Source organism: Neomonachus schauinslandi, chromosome 1 (assembly GCF_002201575.2).
Source record: "Neomonachus schauinslandi chromosome 1, ASM220157v2, whole genome shotgun sequence".
Classification (NCBI taxonomy): domain Eukaryota; kingdom Metazoa; phylum Chordata; class Mammalia; order Carnivora; family Phocidae; genus Neomonachus; species Neomonachus schauinslandi.
In genome coordinates, this window is record NC_058403.1 from 73,640,621 (window position 1) to 73,657,892 (window position 17,272).

Below are 17,272 nucleotides of genomic sequence, written 5' to 3' on the forward strand. Positions count from 1 at the left end.
TACTTTCTCTAGCGTCCACTGCCTACCTTCCTAAACAGAGAATTCTGTGTGCTCCAGCTTGTGGGAGAGAGCGCGGACTGCTTTTCCTCAGCTCCTCCTCTCCTAACCCCTTTGTGCACTCAGGGTCCTTTAATCGGCCGGTGGTTGTGTTTTCTCTTGGGGGAGCGATGGGACAAAACAGACCCGAGCTGCAGTTCCTTCACTCTGCCTCTGAGAATTTCTCATCCAAACCTCAATCACGTAGGATTGCGTAGAGAGGAGAAAAGGGGAGAGACAGAAGACAGAGAAGGGGGAGAGGGGTGACGGGAGGGAGGGAGGGAGAAGAGAGTCTGGGAGCAGCGGGTGCCTGGGAGGGGAGGAGGACCCGAGCGCGCCGCGCTTCCCTGCGCTCCGGGAGCCCGAGCCCCGGCCCGGCCCCACCTGGGAGCTCTCAAGCCCTTGGGGGGGGTGGGCGAGCAGTGCCAGAGGTACTCCGGCGGCCGCCAGCTATTCATTCGTCCCACCCTCCGTCTCCGCGGCTGTGGTCCCCGCCTAGAGTTTCCTGCGGAGCTAGCGCTCCAGCGGAGCAAGCCGGCTGGGCGGCGGCGGCGGCGGCGCCCGGGAGCCAGTGAGGCTCCGCGCGCCCAGAACCTCTGCCCATGAATGGAACTCCGCCCTGAGCGCCCCCTCCGGGGCCTGGGGAGGCGGCGGGGCGGCGGCTGGGGGCTCCCCGCTACCCTGCGGCTCTGAGCGGCCACCCGCGCAGCAAGTTGGGCGAGTTGGCGGCAGCCCGCACCTGCTCCCTGGCCCCGACCCTAGAGTCTGCGTCCGGCTCCGGGGGCACGCTCGATAGCCTCCAGCCGTCGCCCCGGACGGCCTAGGGGCCCCGCCTGCGCTCCCGGCGCCAGACCATGGTGGGCAGCTCCAGCTCGGAGCCGCAGCCGCCTCGAGCCGACGTCGCCCGCAGCCAGCCCCCGCCCCGCCCGAGCCGACGCGCGGGGGTTCGCAGCGCGCCGGTCACTTCCTTCCTCGGCCGGGATGGGCTGCGCGGGAGCGAGTGATCGGCCTCGCGTCGGGCGGGTAATCCCCATCTGATCTGCTGCCTGGGAGCTGCGGACTGCCGGGCCGCGCGAGCCTGGGGGGCCCGGGCACCGCGGCGATGACCTGATCCCGAGCCCGCCAGGGCGCCCCCTCCTTCCCTCTTCCCTCGCTCCCTCTGAGCCTGTGCGGAGACCGGCTCGGTGCGGCGGCCCCGGACGGACCATGGAGGGGAGCTCCAGTTAAGGCGTGTGGGCGCCGAGCTGGAGAGGACACCTTCGGCATCGCAGCCTTTTGAGGGGGCTTATTTAAACTACTGAGTCATTCCAGATTTAGGATTCCCTAAATAATCACCAACTGTGCCCGTCTTGTGCCAGAAAGCGAGCAGAAAGAGCAAGAGCGCCCGTTCTTGGGACCCCGCGCATCCCCGGCGCTCGCCTCTCTCGGATTTCTCCCCGAGGGGTGCTTGGCCCTCGAGGATCTCCCTCCCTCCGTCCCTCCCTCCTTCCCTGTCCCTCCTTCCCTCCCCCTCCCTCTCCCTCTCCTCCCGCTCTCTTCGCAGCTCTGCTGGCGGGGAGTAGCGCGCACCGCAGCTGGAAACAGCTGCCCCCGCCCCGCGCCCCTACCCCGGCTCGGGCTCACCGCTCCCACTTCGCGCCTCTCGGAATTCCAGAACTCCGGCGGCCGGCCCCTGGAGAACCGCAACCGGCGCGATGCATTCCATAGACCTCACCCAGCCGGGACGGACCTCCTAATCTCCAGAACTGCGGGCCGCAGGGAGTTAAATTGCTGCCTTCCTCTCCTTCTCTCTGGCGGTTGGTGGCTTGTTTTCTAAAGGAACGTTTTATTCACTTTTTAGTATTTTCTACCGGGGGCACGCTACCCGCCTCGGTCCAGACTCTGCTTTGTAAACGGGTTTTATATGTATGTATGTGTAGATATACTTTGGACACCTTACAACGCTTGTGCCTCTCCAACGGGGGCACAGCTTGTTGTTTTGGACATCCTTCTTACCCTTCCACTTGCTACTCTGAACGCAGTGTGACCAAACTCCCCACTGCCCCTCGGACGCAGATCGCCTTGGGGCGCAAGTTTGGGGTGCAAGAATCTAGTTAACTGGAAGGCCTGGGACCGCCCCGCCCCCGCTGCCAGCGATTGGGGAAGTTTACATCTGGATTTTCACACATTTTGTCGCCACTGCCCAGACTCTGACTAACCTTGTGGGCGTCGGGTTTTCGGTACTGCAGCCTCCTCAAATATTAGCACTGCCTCCCCGCGCCTGCCCTGTCCCTCCAGGCCGCCGAGGTCCTGCCCTCGCCCAAGTGGAGCGCGATCCCGAGGGCGCAGTGGAGCCCGGGGCCTGGGGCCCGCGCTGAGCAGCTATGGCTGCGGCGATAGCCAGCTCCTTGATCCGGCAGAAGCGACAGGCGAGGGAGTCCAACAGCGACCGGGTGTCGGCCTCCAAGCGCCGCTCCAGCCCCAGCAAAGACGGGCGCTCCCTGTGCGAAAGGCACGTCCTCGGGGTATTCAGCAAAGTGCGCTTCTGCAGCGGCCGCAAGAGGCCAGTGAGGCGGAGACCAGGTCAGTAGAAGCCCAGGCGGTGGGCTCCCCAGAGCTGACACCCCTCTCCTCTTTTGCAAAGCACCTGGGGGCACCCACCGAAGGGAACCAGGATCCCCTTGGTGCCTTTCTGGTCCCCCTTCTCCCTTAATTTCCAGATGTCTCTCTTTCAATCACCCTCTGTCAGTTAATAGCTTCTTGTCCCATATTCAGGAAAACACTTTGTATCTCGATGAAACCATGGTTTGACTAGGATGGGAGCTACATATATAGATGCTCCGAGTCCCATAAAGCCTGTAGAATCCTTGGGGCATCAACCATCTCATTCACAGTCTCTCTCTCTGTTTCTCATCCATCCTTCTATCCTTCCAGGGCTTATACTGCCTGCTGAGGACCCAAATATAAAAAACCTTCTTCCCTGTATCTCCCATAACAGTTAGCATAGTTCTGGACACAGACACTTAGTAGACACCAGATGAGCTTAATTTTTTTCTTTTTCTAACTCTTCTTCCAGCAACACATGATACGGCATCTTTTCAGACATTCCAGTGGGTTCTCACCTCCCCACTTTCCCGCATGCCCCTTCTCTTCCTTTTACAGACTTCTTTTTCCTATTGTCTTTCTCCAGTATTCTGGTTTCTCAGGGTTCTGCTCATTAACATTTCTGCCCTATTGCTCCCATCCTTTGCACACTCACTTTCTTTTGGGACATTAAGGAAACACCATAGTATCTGCAGTTTGGCCTAAGGGAGGGTGGAAAAAGAAAAAAAAAAAAAGCCCAAAACTTTAGACTTATCAGAGATTTTCTTGGTAAGGTCTTTCTGAAGTTGATTCTCTTCTTTGTTCCTAAACTCACATGGTTGGTCTTGGATGTGATCTTTATTTACAAAGGGAAAGTGGTTATCTTGAGTTCCAGGGTACTTATTCCCAGCTCAAATGAGGCCAGCTTGAGAGAATGAAAGCGGAATTGCCCAGATTTGTCCTTCCACCAGACTTTGTTGATCCTCAGGGTGTGGCCCGCCTGGTCATTTGCAATCTGCAGATACTCTCCTCTTGGTGTGGTCAACTGAAAGGAAATATGGCCTAGAAAGAAGGCTTGCTCTGTGATCAGTTGACTGGTTTAGGTTAGCATCTTTGCAATTCTGACTGTAATGTTCTTCTGGGTTCCAGAAATGAAACATGGGCTAGGGTCATTGGGGTGAGGAAAACATTTGGAAAGTGTGGACCAGTGAAGCTCAGAATTAGTTTAGAAATTTAGGATTAAGTCTTATGAAGAAACCACCTCATTTTCATTTTTCCCATGGGTTTTCATGACATGATTCACTTCACAGTGGACTCCTCTTATTCTGGGATGTTGATCAAATAGTAAATTTCAGGAGTAAACAAAGAGATCATGATTCCAAGGTGAGACCTACTAAAATCACTTTTGGTTTACATACAATTAATATAGGTTATTAATTTCATAAAGTGAAGCTTTCTATGAAAACTAGGGTTCTATATTTATAGAGTATATAATTCATATTAGGGGAAAATAAAATCCTTTGTATTGTTGTGCAGGGATAATTTGGGGGTCATCTTCTCTGAGGGCTTATGTGGTCTACAAGGAACTTCAAGGCTCTGAATTCAATGTAACTCTTATATTTCAGCCTTTGAAGTATGTTCTTGTACTCCAGTTGGGATAATTAAGTGATGTTTGTGAATAGATCCTACCCAGCCTCCTCAGTTCTGAACAAGGCAGTAAAAATGATAGGTGGGTGATATTTGTGAATGGATGAGCTGAACTCACCTGATCCTTGTGGAAGTTGATCTGGAGGTGAACAATTTGCATGGCTTAATTTCACATAGGGGAAATTGCTTCCTGTGGCCCTTTCCTTAGCATCTCATTAGAAAATAGAATTTGAGGGAATTGCTGAGTTTATTGTTTTCTTCAGTGTTTATTTAATCTGCTCCTCTTTTTCTTTTACTTAGTGTACATCTTGGCAGAGAAGATCCTGGCTGGTGACTTCTTTTATTTAGCTAAAGTCTCACAATAATAATCTGGCTGAGAGATCACAAGCCCTGTTAAGACATGCCCAGTGCAAGGCCAACATGCATGTATCTGTACACCATGGTCTTCAGTTTGGTCTGAAGCTTAGCTTAGAAGAATGGGAGTGTGGGGTGCGGAAAAAGATTTAGAAAGATGTTAGCGTGCTATTATCACTACTAACAAAGCCAAATAATTAGTCTGTTGATTTGCTGTCAGCAACCATGATTCACATAGCATGGGATGAGCCTATTTATAGAGAGATAGCACCTTCCACATCTCAATTCCAGAGAGGATTCTTTAACTGGATTGGGAGGAAGTTGCTAAACACCAAAAAGAAAAGCTATTTGAGGGAACCTGTTTTATAAGCATTTGATGTTACTTTCACTTAATTGTTGAATTATTCTTGAAATCACTTGCCCTTCTAAGTCATACCCTTATGAACTATAAACTGAGTCACAAATGGTAAGAAAGTGTGAAATGGAATAACTTGTCACAAATGGTAAGAAAGTGTGAAATGGAATAACTTGTCCTGATAAAGAATTTCCACTCTGAAATTCTGTCATTGAGACACACGTTCCATTGACCAGACTTGCCGAGGGAATGAAGCTGAGACAGTGAAACTAAATGAAACATTGGATGGGAAAGGCCACAGCTGTTTTTCTGATTTCACGGCTGACATATTGAGTGTCTCTCAATTTCTTGTCTTAGTTCACCAAGTTCTGATATGTATAAGGTTGAAACTTTATAAACACAGAGGGAGTACGGAAATTACATGGTAAAGGTTTCAGATTTTAAAATCATGATATTGCACAATTAAAAAATGAGAGGTGACAGTGCAGGACCTCACATCATGCAATTCCAGTGTCATGGTGCATGTCAGATGCTTTAATAATGCTATCCCAGGAGCACAGTGTGATGGCTTATCCCGGGATTGTGTAGCAAACTCCTTACTTAGATGCGAAAACCTAGAATCAGGGCAAGTTGGTGGTTTATAGAAGGTTGTGTAGCTAGACTGGGGCACAATTGGGACTAGAACTAGATCCAGTTGATTTATCTTGCCTGTGCCCTTCGCAACACAACACTGGGAAAAGTAGTATAAGAAAACTGGGTGCCCTCTATTAAAGGATGGAAGTAATTTTGTAGATCTTGCACTTATTTTACCATTAGGGATTGCTGCTGCTGCTGCTGCTGCTGCTGTTGTTGTTGTTGTTATTATTATTATTATTTTTTAAGTAGAACAGGAATAGTGCAGAATACAGGAGGTAACTGGTAGAAGGTGGTACAAGCTAAGTCGGGCAATTAGGGTTCCAAAATGACCATCCTATAGCTAGCATGCATTATAGCAAGAAAGCAGGAATAGTTAGTCCCTTAGGCACTGCGTGGATTGTAGCTCTTTGGAAATGAGATGTTGGAGACCTTGACCTGGCAAGTTGGCTGAAGTCATCAAACCATAAAAAAGCCTTTAGAACATTTCTGTTTGTGTACCTTGTGATAAAGAAGGGAGCATTATTGTGTTATTATTTGAGTCATTATTCATGTGTGGAATACCTGTATGGGCCAGGCCTGCTAAAAATTGTGCTAACATGTTGACACCACTTTATTTGCTGCATCTAGGTTACTAGTATATCCATGTGAATTACATAGCTCATTCATTTCCAACATTGGTTCTACTTTTGAATAGAAACACCTGTACAAATTGTTCACTCCAAAGCATTTCTATTTTGACTCAAAAGTTACTGCAAGTAATGAATAGCATCCACAATCAAGAAAAGGAAAAGAGTTTGTCGACTCTCGGAATGTTGGAGAGGCCGTGAACCTTGGAGGTCATCCTGTATCACTCTTTCATTTTTCAAATGAGAGCCCTCTGGGAAGCACAGAGTAATGAGATAAGCCTAAATCTATGTATTTTATGTGATTTTTAATTTTTTATTATTTTTATATATCATTTAATTCCTTCCCTTAAACCAAAGCATTAAAAAAAAAGTCAGCAATCAGAAAAAATTCCTAGCCTAAAAAACATTAGATATTTTTCATGACTTAAGTATTTGGTTTTCTAGGCCCCTCCCTTTTAAAAATGATGTAGTCTATTTACATTGAGTGGGTAAAATAAATCAAATAAGTGATTATATCTTTTACTAAATTTTGTTGCTTTTCATTTGTCTTATTTTTCTGAGTCCTTATTTCTACTGTTATAAAACTTGTGGTTATTCAAAATATTTCAGTATCCTTCCAACTTCTTTTGGTAGATGTATAGAATTTACCAACACACTCATTCAAGATTTTACTGTCAAACACATCCTTTTACTTAGATGAAGGAAACATTACAGGAAATAGAAACTTCAACAAGAAAATTGATGAAGAAGGGGAAATAATGCTTAATCATGGGATCTGTGGAACATAAATTAGATTTTTACAAATTGAAATACTTCTGGTCAATATATAGATCAAGAGTAGTTTCATATGACAGGTGATACTTTACATTTATAGCAAGTACTTTTTTTTTTTTTACATTTTTTAAATTTTATTATGTCATGTTAATCACCATACATCATTAGTTTTTGGTGTAGTGTTCCATGATTCATTGCCTGTGTATAACACCCATTGCTCCATGCAGAACGTGCCCTCTTTAATACCCATCACCAGGTTAACCCATCCCCCACCCCCCTCCCCTCTAGAAACCTCAGTTTGTTTCTCAGAGTCCATCTATTGTATTTTCTTTTTTAAAAGTCTGACTCATGTGTCAACTACAAAATCAGCCTAATTAAATGATATTGGCTTAATGTCTGTTAAAAAAAATAAACAAACAAACAAACAAGCTTTTCTCTTCAGAAACCCACCCTAGGATTTAAACTGATATTTTGTGTGTGTGTGTGTGTGTGTGTGTATGTGTCTGTGTGTGTTTTAATCCTATTTTCTCTACAGCAAAGCATTCTCATCAACAAATTAAGTTTCCATTGTAAAAACATTTTAAAATAGCAGATACTGTGATCTCTTGATTTCTTTCATCCCACAGAGATCTCATCAAGCTATAACTCAGAATTAAGTCTTTAAAGTTTTAATGAAGCTGATATTCTTGAACAGAATTAGAAAAACAATTTGCAGGAAATGTGGCAGTTTCTGTATTTGGAATATTTTGGAAGATCTTTAGAAACTAAAGCTTTGGCTCATAAAAGTATATGTAGGGGGCACCTGGGTGGCTCAGATGGTTAAGTGTCTGCCTTTGGCTCAGGTCATGATCCCAGGGTCCTGGGATCGAGTCCCACATCGGGCTCCCTGCTCCTTGGGAGCCTGCTTCTCCCTCTGCCTCTCTCTCTCTGTCTCTCATGAATAAATAAATAAAATCTTTAAAAAAAAAAAAGTATATGTAGGAAAAAGTACTCGCCTTCCTAGTATAGCACCACATTGCTTCTGTTCTTGGTGAGAGCATATTTATGCATAGATACTACAGTGTGGATTTGGTTTGGGGAATTTGTTAATAGTGGTTATGGTTACTTTTTTCTCTTCTCTTCCTTGAGTGCTTCATCAAAATGTGTTTGCTATTGGCTTTTCCTCCTAGAATTATTATAGATTTTATGAGGACTCTCAAAGACAGCCTCATTAGACAGAGGGGACCCAGTTAATTTACTACATTTTGGATTCTATTTGATGGCCTACCCATCAAATTATAGAGTTTTACCTGTTGTGTAAAGAAAGATCCACCATATCATAAGGGCTCTCAAGCTAACACCACCTTCTAAGCATCTATAAAAAGGAGGAGGCTTAGATACAAAATGTCTGTAAATGAATCATATATAATAACTTCTAATAATAACAATTAACTTGACTATATGACTTCAGGATTTACAGAGTTTCTTCATAGCTTTTACCCCTTTTGTTCTTTTTAGCAATCCACTGATATGGTTAGCCCCATCTTTGTAATAAGAAAACTACTCTTCAAAGTGGCAGGGAGACTTGTCCAGGTTCCTGGAGTCAGGAAGTGGCTAAGCTGTCACATGATCCCCACTCTGCACACTGCAGGTCATCTGTCTTTATCTTTACTACCTTGTACTAAGAAGGCTGACTGTGAATAACTCAATTTGACTCGAATCTGGGAAACTCTTTTTGGGTAAATCAGAGAAAGAGTTCAAGGAAATGTGGGGTGTGATGACAGGTTTGCTTTGCTTTGTGTGTGATCTAGAGCCCCCAGGGAGGATCTCTAGCAAGGAGACTTGAAGTAGAAAGACTGGTGGCTGGGTTATTATGTGCTGGTCCCAGGATCCTGGCTGAGCTGTACCTTTCTGCATGCCAGGAGCCTCAGAGATGTTAAGGGGTGTGACTTGGGGCACCCAAGCCCTCACTGGGAGACTTGGGTCCAGAGGGGCAGGCTTTCTTGACTTTCAGCATAAACAATTGCTTCAGATATTTACGAATGTAGAGAGGTTAATACCAAGGTCAGGAGAGCCCTGTAGGATTTAGTCTGCCTGTCCTGTCTTTTCTCGTTTTGTCTTTTCATGTCTTTTTAGTTACTTGTTTAAGTGATGTTATAGTAGAGTGATTAAGTACATGGACTTTGGTGTGGGATCTGAATTCAAATTCTGGATATTCTGGATATATTATTTGTAAGAACTTTAGGCAACTTTCTTAATATCTTTGAACCTCTGTTTGCTGACTTGTAAAATGAAGATATTATCTCTGGCATTTGGTTAAGAAACATTTCTCCGAGGAAGAGTCATTTAAGCTGAGTTCTGAAGAATAAGGCGGCAAAGAGGGATGGAAGAATGTTCAATGCAGAAGAGAAGAACTTTCTCGTGAAGATTGGGGTGAGAGAGAATTGAGTGTAGATTGAATAATGAGAACAAGGGGTACAAGTAATGTTGGAAAACCTAGCAAGGGCTGAGTTGTGAGGGATTTTTTTATTTTAATCTAGGATCCATAAGAGTCAGAAATAGGGGCTGATATAATGTGACTTGCATAGTTAAGCAGACACTCTGGCTTTGGAGAGAACAGATCACAGAAGAGCCAGAGTGGGAGCTAAGGAATCATAAGGAGGTTGGGGCATAAGTTTGGACCAACAGTTCTCAAAGTGTGGTGCAGAGGCCCTGGGAGCTCCTTGAAAACCTTTCAGTGGGTCCACATGGTCAAAATTATTTTCATAATAACATTTCCTAATACTGATTATTTACTTTTTTCATTCTGTCACAAGTGTCCAGTGGAGTTTTCCAGAGATTATATAATATATCCACAGTCATCTGGAAAGGCTATTAAAATTTTCCTCCCTTTTCAACCATGTGTCTGGGTGAGGCCAGGTTATCTTTATATACTTCAACCACAACAACATATTGCAAGAGATTAAATGCAGAAGCACTTTAAGAATCCAGGTGATTTCATTAAGCCAGGCATTTAAAAGATTTGCAAGCCTTATAAACTACTTTTTCAGTTTTTTTAAATTTTGGATATTATAGTTATGTTTTATTTAGACATACTATATTATTAATATTTAATGGGCTTATTGTTGTTTTTAATAAATAAATATTTGAAACATGTTGTAAGTTCTAAACATGGTAAGCATTAAATGATATAAAGCACGTAAACAGAAGATTTTGGGGGTACTCAGTAATTTTTAGGAGTGTAAAAGGTCCTGAGCCCAACAAGATTGAGAACCACTGGTCTAAGCTATAGATTATGTTGACTTGAAACCTTCTGGCCGTTGAGGTGGTTATGACAAGAGGCGTGGGAGGTGGGATGAGCAGAACCTGATAATAGGTAGATCTGAATCAAGAGCAAATAAGGTGCCTGGATGATTCCTGGCTGAACACTTCAGTAGTGAGTGGTACCTTTGCTGAGGTGGAGGGGAGCTAGGGGAGAAGCAGAGTTGATATGCATTAAATAATACTATTCCCAAACTACAAAGCATTATAGAATGCGAAGGTGAAGATTTGAGTCATGTTATCATTTATTGTTTAATAGTTTTACACTATGATGAAGATCCTGATTACCCATCTGTATAAGGCTGTCTACTTTATTCTCGAATTCTCAAGGAAACGTTTTATTAGAATACTCAAACTCCACTATTGGTCTAGAACTACTACCTTGCAAGGGTAATCCTATAAGCAAATACATTTTAGACAGAGAAAAATATGCAAGAGAGTAGAAAGCCTTAGTAATTTTTCTAGTCTTTTAAAATTGAAACAAAATGTTTGGTAGCTAGTGGGCCTTCAGACATTTAACCTGGTTCAGTCCTGAATATGTCCTGAATATGGTTTGCATATGTGTGGCACGTAGATGGATTTCACATGTGCGTTTAAGCCAAGTTCATTGGTCTTTACATAATCAAGTGAGCCTGAAAAGACAAACTTTGTAAAGTCGTCCTTATTTTATCTGCCCAATGTTAGTCATTTGATTAATTTGTGGTATTTATATATCTCCTGGCTCCCTGCTTCTAATCATACTGTTGTTAATGTCTCTTAATTGGAGTTTAAGTGATTATGGTCTTTTTAAATGACTTCTCAGGGGTCAGTAGAGAGAGCCCTTAGGCCTAAGACCAAACTTGGCTTTCTAGAGGAGAAGAATGACACGAGACAAACGGGATCTGTAGTCCAATCACAAAATGTTCGAGTTTTGTGAGATAGGCCAGCAGTTCTTAGCATAGCTGCAAAATGAAATCACCTGTGAATTTTTAAAATGTGCTAATACTGTACACCCAGAAAATCTGACTTACTGTGTCTACCCTGGGGCCCAGATATCAGTCATCAGTTTTGTTTGCTTGTTTTTAACCTCCTAGGTGATTCTGAAGTGCAGCCAGGGTTGAGAACCCCCAACTGTTCCAGTCCCATCATTTCATATCTTATGGCCCGTAAACAAAAAGTCATTATTTTATTCATTAATGCCTTTAAGAACATATTCATAATCCCTAGAAACTTTGTACACTAAATTATAACGATGATCCTTTCTTTTTGCTTATTGTTGAATCTTTCAAGTGTTTAATGGCATCCAAAATCTGAGTCACATAATGTCTGTTTGTGTGCTTTTTCTTTCTGACCAGCATCTGAGTTCCTAAAGATAGGAGCTGTGCCCTGTTCTTACTCGTTCTCATTGCCTAGCATCCTGCCCATGTCACTGTAATTCCTCAGTCACTGGTGAAGAAGTGAGTAAATGATATACAGACTCAATGAATCTTACCTTTACAGCAAGCCCCAGAGGAAGAGGGGTTCTCATTAATATCTCCAGTTGTCACAAAAGGATGCTGAGGTCTAGCCAGCCTGGGTGGGGCTCCTCAGGTTCACAAGTCTAGTTAGAAGTACATAGATTGTGGTTTCAACTCAGGTTTGTTTTTCCTAGTCTGTTTTTTCCCCACTCTGCCAGTACTGGAAACAGACCCACCCTTCCTTCCTTCCTTCCTTCCTTTCTTTCTTTCGTCTCTCTTTCATTCTCTTTTTTTTTACACATTTTTATTTTTAAGCAATCTGTACACTCAATGTGGGGCTCAAACTCACAACCCTGAGATCAAGAGTCACATGCTGCACCGACTGAGCCAGCCGGCAACCCTGGACCTTTTTCTTTCTTTGAAAAAACAAGGAAACTCTATGAAAAGACATCTAAGGGCCTTTTTAGCTTACAAGGTCATGAAATAATTCCCCTCCCTGCAGGAGAAACAGTCATGACTGGGGACATGACATACTCATCTGCTCCCTGCTTTTTATTTACACAGGAATTATACAAACTATTTTCCTAGTGTGCTATTTACGATGTTCTTAACTGCATCCCATAGTTTAATTACTTATAATGTGCTATCAGACATATCTTTGTCTGAGCTATTGGTCTTTATTTCTTTTGACCCCAATTTAGGCCCATTCTGTTCCTTCAAGGATTGGAATTAAATCCAGTGTGCTGCAGTGTTGAAGATTTTTTTTTAAACCTAAGGTCAAAAAGGGGATTGAAATGAAATATGAAAGATTCAGGAGAGAAAAACTATGAGCTTGTATAAGTTATTATAAAAAGAAAAATTAAAAATTTCCAGAAGATATTTTTTTATTGCTACTGGTGACTTAAGTGTTTTAACTTTGAGGATTCAAAATTGACCCAGATCACCTTCACAGTGCCCTAGAATTAGATAATAATACTCAAATAATTAAGAACCAGGGACAAAAATTAAGTAATTACCAAAGGTAGGGATCCATATTCAAATTACCTGGTTAGAATAAGTGTTAGATTCTGTTTTTAGACAAATAGCTCTACCTGAGCCATCTACATAATAACCGTTCCATATGTGATATTCTGTTGGAGAGAAGACTTTAAAGGACAGCCACCCAGTATCATATAAAGGGGTTGGAACAGAAAATGTTTGTCAGTGTCTGAGTAATTAATAAAATATGATGATTGGGCGCCTGGGTGGCTTAGTTGGTTAAGCGACTGCCTTCGGCTCAGGTCATGATCCTGGAGTCCCGGGATCGAGTCCCATGTCGGGCTCCCTGCTCAGCAGGGAGTCTGCCTCTCTCTCTGACCCTCACCCCTCTCATGCTCTCTATCTCATTCTCTCTCAAATAAATAAATAAAATCTTTAAAAAAATATGATGGAAAATAAGGAGGATCTCACATTTCAAGTTTCTCACTATGGAGAGTGTTAAAACCATGTTGTCATGTTTTACTGTTTCAAGGAGGACTGTGGTGGAATTTTGCAATGAGAGTGTAGCCATGAGGTAAACGGTGAGTGGCATATGAGGTGATAATGCCCCAGAAGCCCAGAATTCTAGGAAAGGAAGTCATGTTGATAGAAACCCAGGCTTCCTTTCTAGTCCCTTCCTCATGGGGTATTCCTCTGAGAGACTGGAGATTTGTTTTCTCTTCAGAACGGTGGACAGGGCACCTGTTTGCCTCCTTGCTGAGCTGTCTCCTTGTCAGGCCCCAGGGCCATTTTCCTTTGTAGCTTTTACTCAGGAAAGTAGTCAGCAGCATCTTGGTTGGGCTACCTTCACATTTTGCAGCTGAGGAAAGCAGCACCAACAAGGAAACTCACTCTGAAATGTTGCTTTTCCTGGTTTTTCCACAAAATGTCCTTGTTTGAGGTTCCTGAGTTGCATTTTCTGGTTTACTACATGGATTCTTGAGTAGAATTCATTATGGTTCTGCTAATGGGACTACCATCTTGGTTGGGAACATGAAAATAGAGGTTCCTTGGCCTACTTCTTATTTTCACTTAAACCATAGTCCTACCCACTCTCTTTCTCATGTTGAGCAAACACATTCAGTCCAAAGCTTTTTTCCATGGAGCTGATGGGTGTACCTGGAAGGGCTGGAGAACAGCGAAGTTCATGCACCTTGGTTCATTATTTGAATTCAAGAAATGCCTGAAATCCTGATAAAAAATTCTTGTTAGAATGGTACTTTGTTTAATACTTTGTCTCATGCCATTACACAACTGCATTTGAGTTGAGTATCTGTGACATCTGCCTTGGGAGGGAGGTGTCTACCTAGTGGGATATACAACTTAAAGTCTTGATAGGTTTGAATTGGAAAACATCAGAGTTCATTACAATCACCCACCTTACAGAGGAGGGAACTGAGACCCCGAAGGGGTTAGTCAGGTCGTACAATTACAAAAGGCAGTGAGAACTGAAACTCAGCATAAGCTTATGTCTTACTGTCTCCCAGGCATACATTGTTACTGCTGGTAGAAAGATATGTCCACCTGTTTTTGTTTCTGTTTTTCTTTTGTCTTTTTAAATGCAATTTGAATGTGGATGGTTGCGTTTAAATATCTACAGTCAAGTTATATTGCCAGGTACCTTTATGATATCTGTTTGTCATGGTCTTGGACCTGGGATTCAGCAATATGAGGAAGACCCTGTTCTTTTCCTTTAGGGCAATATATAATTTAAGATTTGTTAACTCTGGCTAGATTTGTATTCCTGTGTTCCAAGTAGTTTTGTTGTGTTCTTTTAGAAGTTTCTCCTTTAATGTCTGTATTTCAAGAAAAATAACAGTAATTCCTTACTTAAAGAAATTAGCCACAGTCTGTCTTTTAAAAATGCTTGTGTGGGTTCAAAGCTTGACTGAAGGCATGCTCTTTTACTTATATAATGCCAACATGAATAAGCTGGACAATCAGGCTTCTTTCTTCATCCCTCCCTCATGCAGTGGTCTGTTCAACTCCAACGTTGCGGACATTCATGGAATAGTTGCCATATCTATCCATTCGAGTTCCTTTGTTTATAGTTGTTGTTTCTGTTTTTTCCATGAGGCATGACTTTAACCTCTACACCCATCTTTGACTTAACCCCACAGGGCCCCTCATTTATCTACCCTGGTGGAGTACTGCCTGCTATTTGAGGCCCAGCTCAACTCTCATCTCTCCTGCTAGATCTTTTCAGATCCTCCGGGGTAGAATGAATCACTGACTGCCCCAGGCTTCCTTTGGCTTGGTACCTGTATTGCTGTCTGCAGTTCAGTCTGTCTTGTCTTGTAATTACTGTATAAGTACCTGACTCTGCCCTCGGAATCTGAGTTCCTATAGGAAGAAGGCCATGTCATGTCAATGCTGTCTCCATAGTAGGTGGTCAGAAATAACTGATCAAAACAAAATGAATTCCATTGGTGACTAATGTGCTCATGGCATCAATACTAGTCAGGCTTCCGCAGAGTTTCTGCACAAATGTGAACATGCTGAGCAAGAAAAGGAATTCATATTTTAAGCTACTATCACTTTCCTTTTATTTGATGTTAAAATAAAAAAATCATCAATCCATTTTCATTTGATATATAGTATCAGATATATACTAAAAATCTCATGTCTTCCCTTTCTCTTCAACCCAAATCCTCGTTGCTGCCCCTATTTCACTAAGTATATACTTTTATCCATCCCTTCATCAGCAAGGTAACTACTTATAAAGGGGGAAGTTCTATGGGAATGCTAAAAGAGGGAGCATCTTTATATTAATTTGTATCTTTGACCCAGAGACTGAGGGGAAGTGGGTGTTGTAGCCAATTTGGAAAAGGGCCCATTTCTATTTTGACTGGCTTTGGTTTCTTAATGATAGGTTAATGAGGAATAACCTTTGCCATTGATTTCAAATTCAGTCATGTGTGGTCCTTACATTTACAGTTGAGACCAACAAGTCATTGTAGTGTTAAATACCCTTGAGGAAACATATTCACTCTGGTTTCACTTTCTTTGGTGAAGCCCTAAGTGATGGAGGAATACAATATTGATTGGGTCTAATGGAAAAGCTTTTTTCTGTCAACTCTTTATTACCTCATTGGCTTTTCTTCTTTCCTCTTCTCTTTCTCTTAAAGCTATTAATAGCAACATTAAGTAAGTCTTCTGTGTATGCTACAATCCTTGGTATTTATTCTTTTGCTTGGTTTGAAACACAGCCTTTTACTTAAGATATGAATAAAAGAGGTTTTCAATTCAGTCTAAGATAACATAGTGCCATAGAAATAACATTGGCCTGGGAGTCAGAATCCTTTTGACCTTGGGGGGATCTTTTTTTCTTCCCTTCAGCTTAGTTTTCTCATTTTCAGAATAAAAGAGTTATATCAGATGGTTTCTGAGATCCCTTTCGCCTTTATCATTCTTGATGTATGTTTTTGGTGTTAATACTTATGGAAGACAGTTGATTAGATTCTAAGATTCTAAGATATCTGTGTGTCATATATAAGAAAATAGCTTAATGATATGCTGGATATGAAATTGTAGAAGTTTGGCATTATATTAAATGGAATAGGAAAAATGAACAAATATATTTTGTTTAACTGCTTTCTTGTATCTTTGTTCTTAGACTCATTAATTTAATTGAATACAAATTGACTATATTTTTAAATTTTCCTCATATTATTTTAGTTTTTAGTAATTCATTAGTCATTCAAGATGTCTATTACATAAGCTTGGACTTCAGCACTGAAGGAATTTAATAAGATAGTGGAACTATATTTTCTTCTAATGGAAAGTGCATTTACTTATTTACTAGTGCAGCTTCAAAGAGAAGATAACAATACAAAATAAACAGGAAAAGGAACTATGATATTGAGTGAAAATTAAAACATTGCTGAATAAGCTAATGTGAAACATCATATTTCACAACAATTGCAAATAAGTAGTGGAAATGTGGTAAGGTATAGGATTCCATAGAAACTGGAATTGGAATGTCAGTAGAGAAGGAAGTTTCCTTAATTATCAAGTTTGTATATTTCCCAGACCTTGGAATACACCTTTTTGATACATTTTATACCAAAACTTCATCAATTAAGGAAGGAAGAAACCAACATTTAGTAAATATCAGGTTTAACATACTCTTAACAGACATCACATTTGTATAATGGGCAGTTGGTGAAATTTGATTGTGCTCATTAGTGGTAAAACTATAAGATGTAGAAACGAAGGGTATAATTAAAATTTTATCTAAAATGAGAGTTTAGAGTTTCTGTGAGTTTCGTTTAGGTATATCACCCATATCATCTGTTCTCATAGGTATTATTGGTATTTGACCTTTTTCTTCTTTATTTTTTTTTTTCATTTCTTTATCTGTGCAGTATGGTCACAATATACTTAGAGGAAATTCAGTTTTATCTTTTGAACCATTGATCATGTTACTGAGCCAAAAATAAGTTGGCCTGTTCCTTCAATTTAAGGTCTAACACAAAGTCAATTTTAACCCTTCCATGAGAAGGGATCTTTTTGTTTCTAAAGAGAAT

The 17,272-nt window shown here is 42.0% G+C and overlaps 1 protein-coding gene across 2 annotated transcripts in view; it reads left to right on the plus strand.

Moving 5' to 3' along the window:
- Window positions 1-17,272, plus strand: part of FGF12 (fibroblast growth factor 12) — a 382,069-nt gene that overhangs the window by 121,059 nt on the left and 243,738 nt on the right. Inside the window, exon 1 of one of the 2 annotated variants that reach the window (XM_021692471.1) lies at window positions 2,400-2,598. The exons of the other annotated variant lie outside the window; for it this stretch is intronic. Within the exon in view, the coding sequence (XP_021548146.1) occupies window positions 2,400-2,598 (199 nt within the window). Of the gene's footprint in view, window positions 1-2,399; window positions 2,599-17,272 lie in introns of those variants that run through there. 2 annotated transcript variants of the gene reach the window in all.